Source organism: Palaemon carinicauda, chromosome 7 (assembly GCF_036898095.1).
Source record: "Palaemon carinicauda isolate YSFRI2023 chromosome 7, ASM3689809v2, whole genome shotgun sequence".
Lineage (NCBI taxonomy): Eukaryota > Metazoa > Arthropoda > Malacostraca > Decapoda > Palaemonidae > Palaemon > Palaemon carinicauda.
Window position 1 is genome coordinate 167,924,446 of NC_090731.1, and position 13,527 is coordinate 167,937,972.

Genomic DNA, 13,527 nt, shown 5'->3' on the forward strand with positions numbered 1-13,527 from the left:
ATGTGGCATGAACTGTGATGTTTTCTTTCCGTAGCCAATCCCCTGTTATGGAAAATATTTAGGCCTACTGTTAGGAAAAAGAAAAATATGAATACAAATAATTATTAAATATCTTTATAACTTAAAGTCTGTATGTATTTTAGCATCTTCCTATTTCGCTTTCACTTCCGCAAACACCGAAAAATAAGAATTGAGTAAAAGTTTGTCAAAATTGTTTTACTATTATAGGAACCGGTACACTTAGGCGTGTCGTCCTAAAACGTAGGCACATTTCTTTTATGCAAAAGTTATCTAAAGAACCACACTCTGTTTTTGTATGGTACATTGCCACACTTTTCGGTGTAATACGGGATCTGTTCCCTCATGCAGTCAAGTAAAATGTCAGGGGTCATGCAGGAATGATTTGTGAGGTTACCAGGGATACATTCGATATTATCTGATTTTAATACGCATGTTGAATATTTTAATATAATGAAATTTACTTATATATCAGATCATTCACTAAAAATCTTATAATTTTCTTCATTTCTTAGTCTAGGTAAATTGAAAACCGAGTTTCGTTCCGTAAAATAAAACTTGTAAAACCACGCTTTCTCTGGTAACTTTGGTCTAATCACTGTATGAGAGAGAGAGAGAGAGAGAGAGAGAGAGAGAGAGAGCATCCAAACCAGACTTGGTTACACCACTATTCGAAATCCCCAGTTAGTAAGTAAGTCCCCGGCTCTGCAAGAGAGCATAATATAACCTCCAGACCAGTAGACCGAGTCATCATACCGTACAAAACCGAGCAGCCTCAGACACACAAGTTACGCCGCCCCGTCTCCATACTCGACCTCCTCTCAGGATGCCATGCTGCCAGTGTAACATGAAGGTGGAGTCCTGCGAAATCGTGGCGGTGCTTCTCGTGGCCATTTTGCCTACAGTGTTAGTGGGTCTGATAGTCTATCATTATGGACAGCCTCTGGATAATGGGATCATATGCATAGCGCTCATGATCTTCGCTGCTGTCATAATCTTATGGATTGTAACGCGGATCTGCAAATCGAGGTCTGACACCAATAATGATAAGGTAAGTTCTATTTGAACCGTATTTCTTTTTTTGGTATTCGATGAAGGAGGTGTTTATGAGGCACATTTGTTATATAAATTACAAAGTTTGTGTGGGGTGGGGGCATTAGTAACAAGGATACTCAAAGTTTCTTTTTCATAGTGCGTGTTTGTGTTTCGTTCTGGTGCAAATTCAATACGCAATTATTTGACTCAATACACCACACATGCATTATATATATATATATATATATATATATATATATATATATATATATATATATAGAGAGAGAGAGAGAGAGAGAGAGAGAGAGAGAGAGAGAGAGAGAGAGAGAGAGAGAGAGAGAGAGAGAGAGAGAGAGAGAGAGAGCCACATATTTTAACCTTTAACTTCTGGATAGTAGATGACATCCGTGTGTATTTACATTTCCGTAATCAACATCCCATATATATATATATATATATATATATATATATATATATATATATATATATATATATATATATATATATATATAAAACTGGTGGGCCTGCGCCCTAACTCCTTAGAACTAGTGGGAAAAAAAGAATACGGTTACTCATCCGAAGGCATCCCTTCTAATAGAGAGAGAGAGAGAGAGAGAGAGAGAGAGAGAGAGAGAGAGAGAGAGAGAGAGAGAGAGAGAGAGAGAAGTATGCCTGCAAAGGAATAGGAAACTACTGCTTAGGAAAACCCGGTTTCCTCTTCCCCGCGCTCTGCCGACAAAGTTCAGTGGCCGGGTTTAGGAAGATTTCCGTCGCCGGCTCTATTTTAGAAATAATTATCTTTTCCATGTTGTTGTTCTCGTGTTTACCATTTTCATAAACTGTGCATAAGTGTAGTGATTGATATGTCACCTATATTTAGGTATTATTATTATTACCATTATAATTACTTGCTAAGCTACAACCTTAGTTGGAAAAGCAGGATGCTATAGGCCCAGGGGCCCCAACAGGGATAATAGCCCAGTGAGGAAAGGATACAAGGAAAAATAAAATGTTTTAAGAACAGTAACAAGATTAAAATAAATATTTCCTATATAAACTATATTTTTTTTAACAAAACAAGAGGAGAAACAAGATGGGATAGTGTGCCCGAGTGTACACTCAAGCAAGAGAACCAAACTTATAATAAAGTGTGTCATAATACTACGGTTCCCCTTTCATCCTCAACATTTTCATGTAAACACGTTAAACGCGTACACATTAATCACACTGATCCAATTGCTCAAAACATAAAAGAGGCAATGACTAATATATATTTCTCTCTGGACAAACACCTCATTAGTGAAATGGCTTATGGTTATATTTGGAGAAAATCTTCTTAAAAATTCTGTCTTCAGTGTACATTTCTTTAAAAACATAACTACACCAAAGTCAGTCATTTTTTTTCTTAGTCTCTCTCTCTCTCTCTCTCTCTCTCTCTCTCTCTCTCTCTCTCTCTCTCTCTCTCTCTCTCTCTCTCTCTCTTCTTGATAGACGCAGGCTTTGTGCAGCTATGCAGCTCGAAAGATATCGGCTGCAAATGAAAATTTTTAAGTAATGGGCTTCTAACATGCACGACAACAGAAAATGGCGCATTGTGCGTAAGGGGGTTTGATACAATACTTATGAGCCCTCTAGGAAGCGTGTACGACACAGCTAATGAATAATTTCTCAATACGGATGACCTTGTAATTATGCAAGTGTAAACAACGCAGTGACTATTTTGTTTTTTATTTACCAGACATAAAAATATACACAATGTATATATTAACACATATAAATATATATATATATATATATATATATATATATATATATATATATATATATATATATATAAAGTTATACTTATGAATTTGAACTATAGTTAAATGTATATAAAAACCCATAAACTTGTGAAATTTTAAGCAATACAGAAACGAATTCTGAGTAATATTATTTTTTTCTTTTCCAGGTATCTCTCGTGAACGACCCGGAAGCACTGGTCCAGGAAATCGAACCAAACTCCACGTTAGTTTACAACCAAACGCCCATTTTCACTCCAATAATATCAAACCTGCAATCGATGAAGCCGAAAACCACAGTGACCAGCGATCCAGCACAACCAACTGGGCAATTACAATTTGGATTGCCAACATCGAATACGGATCACTTTCTGTGAGCAACTGTTACCAAGCAGGATTCATCCAAAGTCTATAGAAAGCAGATGATGGAATCATCATCTGCTTGGTTATTGAATGCCACAGTGATCTTGATCCATGAATCATGGCCCCTCGGGTTTCATCTCGAGGACTTCTTGGGTCAGAAGATATTTTCTTCGCAAGCACTGTGACGTCTTTGACTTCCATCTTCTCGTCCTTGAAGATGGGGGTCATGTGAGGCCACTCACTGGGGGGTGTGGAACCCTGCTAGTTCACTCTGAAGTTGGACAGCTAGAGAGAAGAATGAAATCTGAACCGGAGGTAAAATGTGGATGCTGCTGGGGGAGCCTAAGGGACGCTGCAAATACGCTTAATATGGTGCAATGCATGAGGTGCACTGTTGACGCTAACCTACCACAAACCTAAAACTCCATCTTCGGGAAAGGATATGGGAGGATAACTATGAAGATTTTCCGCAAAGGAAGATGACATCCATTGCCAGATAACAATTGGTGATATTTATACACTTAATATATATATATATATATATATATATATATATATATATATATATATATTAGTATAATTGTGTATATAGGCGAAGAAATAGTTTTGTAATGCAAACATGAGCCTACAATGTGTCTTGGTGCTATCATATTCATATGCTTACACACACACAAACACACACACATATATATATATATATATATATATATATATATATATATATATATATATATATATACATACATACATTCATTATAACACAAGAAAAACGACTTGCATTTACATTGTAAACTCTAGTCATTATGCCTATGAATTATACCTGTAATACTGTATAATGAAAATAAATATTTATAATAATGACTTACATTTTGTATTCAAAGTATATATTTCGAACTATATTATAACGATGTCTCAATCCATACTATTGAGCAGTCAAACATTTCTAAGTTATGTTCTTCAGAGAGCCAACTATCTTCTTCGCATCTCAATTTTTCGAAAACTTGATCCAATTCTGGTACTTAAAAAGACTGTCCAACCCTTATAATTACTACACGAAATCAAATCTTACCAGAGCGTACAGATTATAGGTTATATTGACCGTTAGGTATGTTAAAAGTCCGAAATAAAGGAAAATAAACCCTATTATTAGGCCTATCTCCATAATGAGTATCCATTTTTACAAAGGAAGCGGTAAGAGTATTGAATTCCTGTCTACTTGGCAAAACCAAAATAATGAATTTAATCTTATTATAACAAGAAATTCTTTTCTTGTAATATCATGTAAAAAGTCCAAAATAAAGGAAAATAAACCCTATTATTAGGCCTATCTCCCTAATGGGTATCCATTTTTACAAAGGAAGCGGTAAGAATATTGAATTCCTATCTGGAAATTCCTGTCTACTTGGCAAAACCAAAATAATGAATTTAATCTTAAAACAAGAAATTCTTTTCTTGTAATATCAGACAAAAATAAATTAAGGTCACTGTACTGCACTGTAGGGGTAACCCGACGTAAGTTAAAGGTTAAAGGTGACTGGTTTCAGTTCCGGTTCCATCAGAATAGATGCTCACCAGAACGTCAGCCGGGCAAGCCCAACCCCCCACTGTGGTGCCCTACCACAGCAGTAGCCTCCCCAGTAAACAGCTTAAACTCACGGTCCTGGGCGGGGATCGATCTCTTGCCATGCGAAATGCTAGGCAAACACGTTACCACTGTACTTGCCAGGAGGCTTACACAGCTTCTCAAATAAGGTACAAAAGATAACTTTTGGTATTCCTGAGGGGTTGGATTGGAAGGATGGTACCACAAAAGCTGTTTGGTGCAGGTAACAATAATGGCGCACGTGGATCAGTCTATTTCCATGGCAGAGGTGGGTATAACCAAGGTCTATAGAATATATACCTTGGGTATAACCATAGAACACGGTAGAGTGGGCACCTCATCACGTTCAAACATGTCGTTATATAGGACATATCTGTTTTGACGCTGTCACTGTTTTTAGAATGATTTATTGTTAATTTACTCTCATCATTTATTTATTTCCTTATTTCCTTTCCTCACTGGGCTATTCTTCCCTATTGGAGCCCTCGGGCTTATAGCATCTTGCTTTTCCAACTAGGGTTGTAGCTTGGCTAGTAATAATAATAATAATAGTATAGAGAACACAGATGAATGAATATGAGATACTAGCTGCAAGAATTTCATTTGTCATCAGAACGGAAAAGTTGGCTGTTTTGCACCTAGTATAATTATGAAGTTACCAGAAAAAAGGGAGGCTAAATCCTGAAAGTCGAAATTAAACGAAAAATGTAAAGAATTTAAGGAAAGACCCCATTCTCAAATTGGAACCTGAAGACGTGTATGTCAATAATAGACAGAGGAATGCCCTAGGTTTTTAGGAAAAGAGATTCTAACACGGAATGGTATGATATAACTACTAGGGATGAATATAAAACACTTAATATCATGTGGAGCAATGATAAGCAAGTTACCACAGTATAGACACTTTAAAGTAAACACAGTATAGTTAACGTTAATGGCATAACAAAAGAGTAGAGTTACAGTATAGAAAGGGCAAAGAAGGTTGCAAGATTCACGGCAAAGATCAGGAAGAGAAATAGGGTGACCAGGACTCATACAGTATGGGTAGAGCACTCTACCAAAAAGGAAATATTAAGCCCTTTCAGTATAAAAACTTGACTTAAGGCCGAGCGATATCTTTTACTACCAAGACTGAACATTTTTCCTCTCGGAGATACTGTAAAGTAAAAACTCAACAATTAAGGGTACTGTATAGAGGCTTCAAGTGGAGAGACACCACTTTCACAACACCAACCACAAAATATCACCCACTTTGAATGGTAGACTGAGTTCGAGGACCTCCTGCAGTAGCTAGACATGTGTTTTGCCACTGGTTGCAAAATCCCTCTCTCAGTGAGGAGATGCTGGATAACCTCCAAGCATGAAGTCGTAGGGATCCCACAGCTTGATGGTAAACCTGAGCAAGTGGTTGGCACAGCAAGTTGTGGAGGGTCAGAAGGTCCCTTGAACCCTTTGTCAGCAACAGAAGAAGGTCCAGGTACAATTCTGCATGTTGCCATAACAGAGCTATCAATGACATGGATAGGTTGCTTGTGAATCTTACCAGGGAGGGGGGACGGAGAGGAGGAGAGTGCAGACATCCAGGTTGTCCCACTGATGTTGGAAGATGTCCTGAAATGCTACCTGTAGATCCGGTGCCGGTAAGCAGTATACCAGAAGCTTCTGGTTTAGGGACATCGTAAACAGGTCTATTGTCGGCGAACCCCAAGTCATCACTTTATTTGCTATCCGAGGATCCAAAGATCCCTCAGAACTAACTCTCTTAATCTTCCTGATAAGACTGTCTGCCAAGATGTTCTTATTGCCTGGTATGAACCAGGCTGACAGGGAGAATGCATTGTCAAGTCCACAGTTTTTCGATGGCTTATTGGCAAAGTTACTGTGAAATAGTACTGCCTTGCTTGTTTTGATATGCCACTACTGTTGTGTTGTCGCTCATCAACAACACCGAATGACCCGAAAGGAGCTGTTGGAAATGTTGAAGAGCAATGTAGGATGCTTTCAACTCCAGGAGGTTTATGTGGCATTGCCAATCTGACTTGGGACCACATCCCGGAGGCCATGTGCTGCAGCAGGTGAGTGCTCCATAATTCTTTTGTTGGCCCACATAAAGAGCAAATAAGGAGAGGGAGAAAGAAGATCTACCCCTCTGAGAAGGTTCAAATCCAGGATCCACCAACTCGGGTCTTTCCTTTGTTCCGATCTCACTGGGATGAGCATTCTCGAAGGCAAAAAGGTCTTCAGCTGCCACTGAAGTGACCACATGCAAAGGGGATTGTTGGACACTAGATGCTCTAATGAGACCATGTGATACAGAAGGCACTGCTACTGATGAGCTTGTAGTGAACTTTGCCTCATGAACTTCTTTGAATCTTGCGATTCTTTCCGGTGAGGGGAAGACTTTCCCTCATACGGTGTCCACCTGCACACCGAGATATAGCAGGTTCTGCTTGGGTTCCAAAGAGGACTTCTCCAAGCTTACCACGACCCCCTGATCGTAGTAAAACTTGAAAAGCTGGACTCAATGTTGAAAAAGGGTCTCTACTGAGTCTGAGAGAACTAGCCAGTAGTCTAAATAGAAGAGAGGACGAATGCTGATGGTGTGTGCCCGACCTAAGACTAAGGTGAGCACTCAAGGGGCTGTTGACAAACTGAATCAGTCCCCAAAATTGTTAAATCATTGCGTGCAGATTGAATCTTGGGTACTACCCTGTGAACTGATGGATAGGGATCTGGAAGTACGCCTCTTTTAGATCCCACTTGATCATGTGGTCTGGACTTCTGCTTGTAGGAAGCTAGGTAGCCAGCTCCTCTGGAGAGGAGTTCCTGAGCCTAGCGATCTAAGCATTAGGGATTTGCCGATGGAACCTCTCAGATACTGCATCTCGACGTTTCAGGATGGTATTTTCCCACAAGTTCGAGACTTGGTGGGCTAGAAACTGGATGGTGCAAGTGCCCGATAGAAGGAAGGTTTCCATAGCCTTCCTGGTACTTTCTTTGGAAAAATCCTGTCCGTACCAGGATTCCCAGGGTACCCAACCAAAGATCAAGCCATAAAGTAGCCTGCATGGCATAATTTGTGACCCTCTCCTGATTGAAGATATGCCAAGAAAGCGACCTGGCAGTTGGAGAGTCTCTCTAGAGAGACTCCCTTGGTCAGCTCTTCCAGAGAATGGTGGAGTGGAAGAGCTGGTCAAGACTCGTCCAAGACCTCATAGTACCTCCTCTGCTGGATGCGAGGCGGTGGGAGGAGCTTGGCAAAAGAGCCCAAACAATGAGAGGAGAAGTCCAAGAGCTGTTGGGCAATCTTAGCCAAGCACTCTTCAGCCCCTGATACCAGGGAAAGGCTGCACTGGCCTTTGAGGGCTTCCGAGTGCCAAAGACACAGTCCAAGACTTTGCCCTCCTGGGGGGTTATCCCTGGGTTAGCTAACCCATTGAGACCCCTTATTAGAGTCAGAACTTGCCAGAAAGCATGCTCTGACTCTTTCTGCTCCCCTTCTGAAGTGGGACTGGCAACAAAGTCTCCTTCATCCACCCCTCAGAGCTCATCTCGGGCTAGGTTGTGGACATCCCTAGAGTGGTTGACTGATCCTGTGGGTCTCGAAGCCCTTGTGGAGGACTTTGGAAGAGTCTTGGAGTCCTTCGACTCCTTGCGGGGAAGAAGGTATAACTCTAACATAGAAGGTGAGCCGAGAGAGCGTCTGGAAGGGGTACTAAGAAGGTTTGGCCTTGAAGCAGAAGGCCTCACAGGGGTCAGCTTCACCCAAGAAGATGCGACGGTATCTGAGACTCCTCATTTCCTCTTCAGGGGCGAAACAGCCGAGGTTCTTTGCCGGGATTCTGCCAGTGCCGAAAGTTGTAGTGGGACTGCAGAGGCCTCCAAAGAGCGGGTTGAGAATGCAGGCTAGATAGATTGCACAATCGCCCTGACAATGGCACCAAACCAGGGCTGCTTGCTAGTGGTCTGAATTAAAGGTCCCCTGAAGGGAAAGGGACCAAAGGTTCCCTTTGAGGATTCTCTTCCATGGCTGGCTGATAATGTGGGTCCACCTTTGAAATCACAATCTTGAACTCCCCAGAAATGCCCTTTCCCTCTTTACCCGGCTGTCGCGCTGTAATGCATTTGTGGGGAGGGGAATGGGGCGATGGCGACCTCTGTGATGTGATTACCTTTCCTTGGAGACAGGAACGATGGTCTGGAGGACGAACACCTACCTTTCCGTTCCTGGTGTCTTACCTCACCAGGATGGCACAACTTCTTTGAAGTCGGAGGATGAGGTAAATTGGGTTCTGCCTGAACTCGTTGGGACACTTGAAGAATGATGCCTGCTCTGTGCTTGTGGAGAAGGTGCACGCTTGCGCAATGGAGAGTGCTGATGAGCTGGTGAGCACTGGAGTCCTGGTGAATGCTGATGCAGTGGTGAGCGCTGACATGCTGGTGAGGGCTGGCGAGAAGGAGCGAGTTGTACAGCAGGAGAACGCTGACGCATTGGTGACTGACAACGCGCAGGCACCGCTGGGTGGCAAGAAATATCTGTCCGCTGGCGTGTGGCGATGGCCGGGAGACCGACGCCGTGGTGAATGAGAGCCTGCAGCAGTGTGATGTATGGGCGAGCGATGGGCAGGCGCCTGGTGCTCTTGTGAACAATACATTGGTTGGCGGTGATCGGGAAAAGAGCGCAGGCAAACGGCATGATGGAGAGTGACGAGCAGGCAAACAAAGCATCGGCGATGTTCCTAGAGGAGACAGGAACGGAGACGGACGGCCAGGTGAACGGCGAGTCGAAGGGTAGACAGAAGATTGACGGAACAAACTTGCTGCCCTAGGGTGGGTCAACTCATAACCTACCAACTCACTAACCATTGCCTATGCACGGTCAACTAACACAGTAAGTAACCCACTGTACTGACTAATATTGTTTGTCACAGTATTAGTATTGTGTCAGTGTATAAAAACATTTCAGTAACTGTAAATGCACATGGTAAGACTACGGCACACATAACGCGAGGCATTACCACAACTATGCATAAATAATGTAACAACAAAATTGTTCTTATCTGATAACACTTGATGATACAGTAGTGTACAGCAGGGCTGGAGAGTCGGGACTCTGAACATCCGACTCCGACTGTAATTTTTTAGAACCGACTCTGACTCCAATTTTAAAAAATAAGAATAATTAAATATTTTTATATAATTTTCTTATTCTATGTTGCCTATTAGTCAAAATAGCATTTCATCATTACTAGCCTACTAGCCTAGTAAGTAACTGTTTTATTGAAAACATTTCATGTAATTTCTTGGATTCAGCATTTTCTAGGTTACACGAAACTTTAATCAAAACACCCGTCTTTTCGAGATGCTTACATATAAATAATGACTTAATTCTAAGATTATTCATATACGTGCTGCATAAAACTATGAATCAGTAACAACTCCTACCTTTTAAATGGCTAATGTTGATTAAATGAAGAGTTAATCATGAAATAAACTTTAATGTCCAGAGACTTGTGCGTGGAGAGAACCACTGATCGCATGTATATTATTGTTTTGGTTTGGCTTATGGACGAGAGATGGCAGGAGCTATATGTGTTTCCCAGAGACTGCCTTTATTCGAGAGGGTGTTGAAGAAAACGGCGGGTAATATGAAATGTTTTTTGAGCGACTTTGAAAAAATGTGACTTAGGATACCAAAAGAAAATATTTCTCCAGCGCAAAAATTCCATTTTTGATGAGTCGGAGTCGGTAGAATTTTACCGACTCCGACTCCTCTAGTCCATAAATTGGCCTCAACTCCGACTCCAACTCCCCAGCCCTGGTGTACAGTATATTACTGTATGATAGGTGCAGTACTATCACTATGTACAGTGCAGCTTAAGTAGTTACGGTAACACTCGTAAATGTTTGCAGTTTTCGGCAGGTCAACTCCTAACATTCCGACTGACCATGCACTTTCCAAGTGTTCATGATAATTATTAATTTGAGCTTCGAAAATAATGAGTTTCCTGAAAGTGAAAAGTTTGTATAGACCTGTGTACTTCCTACCTTTCAAGTAACTTCCAAGATATGTTAACCCTTTTACCCCCAGGCTTTTTGGAAATTTCCAACCCTTAACCCCCCAGGGGTTACTTTTTTCCCAGCACATTTTGGTGTACATTTCTTTTAAATTGCTCTAACAGCCTTAATTTTTGTCATAGAGAGGTCAGGTTGGTCTCATTCTCTTGGAAAATGTCTGAATTTTCTCAAAAAATTATCAAAAATATGAATAAAATAATTTTTATAGCATTTTTTTGCAAGGACGTACCGGTACGTCGTAAAGGGATGGCTTTTGTGAAACGTACCAGTACATCCTTTGGGGGTAAAAGGGTTCATGCATTAACATATCTTGCCAGTTACTTGGAAGGTAGGAAGTACAGTACTGTGTACAGATCTGGAAATCCTTTTCAAGACAGCAATCATTACAGAGGAGTCCCACAGGGAAGTGTGTTGGGGACTATTCTTTTTTGTATATATACTACTGGACTATCAAAAATGCTAAAGAAACACAGTGTGAAATTTTGTTTCTTTAGCTTTTTTGATAGTCCAGTAGTATATATACAAAAAAGATTAGTCCCCAACACACTTCCTTGTGGGACTCCTCTTCTTAATGATTGCTCTCTTGAAAAGGATTTCCCGATCTGTACACAGTACTGTACTTCTACCATCCACGTAACTGCCAAGATATGTTGATGCATTAACATATCTTGGCAGTTACTTGGAAGGTAGGAAGTACACAGGTCTATAGGGAGTATGTTGGGGACTATTCTGAGGGGGGCAAGCCAGCCTCAACTTGGTGCCGGTCCCAAGCCTGGATAAATGGGGAGGGTTGGTGGCAGGAAAGGCACCCGGCCATGAAAAATTAGCCAAAACCAATATGGCCAGTAGAAATTGTGAACATCAACCCCACATAAAAGGGGGAAAAGATGCAGACAAAGAAGTGTGAAGTTTGAACTATTTACTGATGACACGCAAATGTACAAGACCATAACTAATGTAGTGGACATTGAGAAGTTGAACCTTGTCATGTCTGATATATCTAATTTTAAGAATCAGAAGCAATTGAAATTAAACACAAAAAAAAGTGTCTAATAATTGGGAAAAAAGACTGGTCTAAGGAAACTGAATGTGTCGACTCTCAAAGTATGTGATGTTGATCTGGGGGTGAAAAAGGAAGTAAAGGACCAAGGAGTATTACTTAACAAAAATCTCTCTTTTGAGGCTCAAATCAACAATGTGGTTAAAGTCTCAAGGTACCACTTGAGAAACATAGCCTTTGTCAGAAAATTCGGTGCTACTATAGCGCGAGGTCTACCACACTATAGCGCGAGATCAACCTCCCGTTAGTACTATAGCCTGAGGTCTACTACTTAATTTAAACATATCTTAGAAATGACTTAAATAGATAACTGAATTTCTAATTACATTAAAAAAAAGGAATAAAGGTAAAAATAAACATATATTTCCATACTGTGGACATTGGTATATCCAATACAAAGAGAAATATTAATTCTAATATTTCACACAGGCTTAGGTTGCAGTGCAATCTGTTGTTCATGTCCATATAATAGAAAAATTGATTTCCTGTACGAACAGACCGCGTAGTTTGACAACCCTTTTGACGGCAACGCAACACAGGCTTGAGTTCTCCTCCTCTATTACGTTTTCTTTTTTCCTGCATAACAGAACCACATTTATGGCATGGATCTGCTTCTTGAACTGTATCCAAGAGATTGTGCTGCTTCTTCTGTCAGAATGACTCTTCTACAAAACTCCTTCGGCTACATTTTTAGTACCCTCAATCGATGATATCTCTTTTAGGCCGAGGGAAAAACTGATTTAGGAGCTCCATTTGCTTCCTTTTATATGGGCAGGTCACATTTTTGATGAATTTGAGCAGTTCATATGTTCGATGGTTAGGTGCGGGGCTCTGGGACGCTGATCACGCGGTAGAACTCACCCTCCCCTGGGTAGGCGACATATGGCGGTAGACCTCACCCTCCCCTGGGTAGGCGACATGCGGCGGTAGACCTCACCCTCCCCTGGGTAGGCGACATATGGCGGTAGACCTCACACTATAGTAGCACCGAAAATTCTTGGGTGATGACATTGTGAAGATTCTTCTTCATAATTATGTCATTATTAGACTGGACTACTGTAACTCTATATTTTGGTCTACCCAACTATCTACTGAGGAAATAACAAAATTACTAGTGTCTAGCTATACACTAGGAGGCCCTGCAGAGCGGCATGAAAGTGCTGGAGAGGGGACTAAAAATCCTACTACAAGTAACAAGTATACATAGCCTATATCTACATTACTACTAAAAAGTACAGTATTTCATGTACAATACTGTACACTACAGTAGTTAATATAACAACACCTCTGTAATACACAATAAAAAAAAGAATAAAATTTAATAGAAAAAGTAACCATTTCCATATAAAGTTCTCCACAGTAAGTCTGAAGTATAATACAACTCTTGAGCCGTCGACTTTCTGGCACGTGGGTTAGCGTAATGTCTATACAGTATCATAATTTATACTAAAATCACTATAGACATACTGAATATGTACAGATATTTTACATCATAGTGTGATACTGCACAAGACTGAAGCGAGAGATACACATGAGAAGTGAAACAATACGAAACCGAAGCCAAGTTAGCAAGAGATGGGATGTATTGC

At 40.8% G+C, this 13,527-nt stretch overlaps 1 protein-coding gene across 1 annotated transcript; it reads left to right on the top strand.

Moving 5' to 3' along the window:
• The first annotated feature begins 734 nt into the window (after nt 1–734).
• Nucleotides 735–3,715, top strand: LOC137643712 (uncharacterized). The gene is made up of 2 exons (XM_068376412.1): nt 735–1,069; nt 3,005–3,715. Exons 1-2 carry the CDS (start codon nt 845–847, stop codon nt 3,209–3,211), a joined length of 432 nt encoding a protein of 143 aa, XP_068232513.1. The 5' UTR covers nt 735–844; the 3' UTR covers nt 3,212–3,715.
• Nucleotides 3,716–13,527: the final 9,812 nt, after the last annotated feature.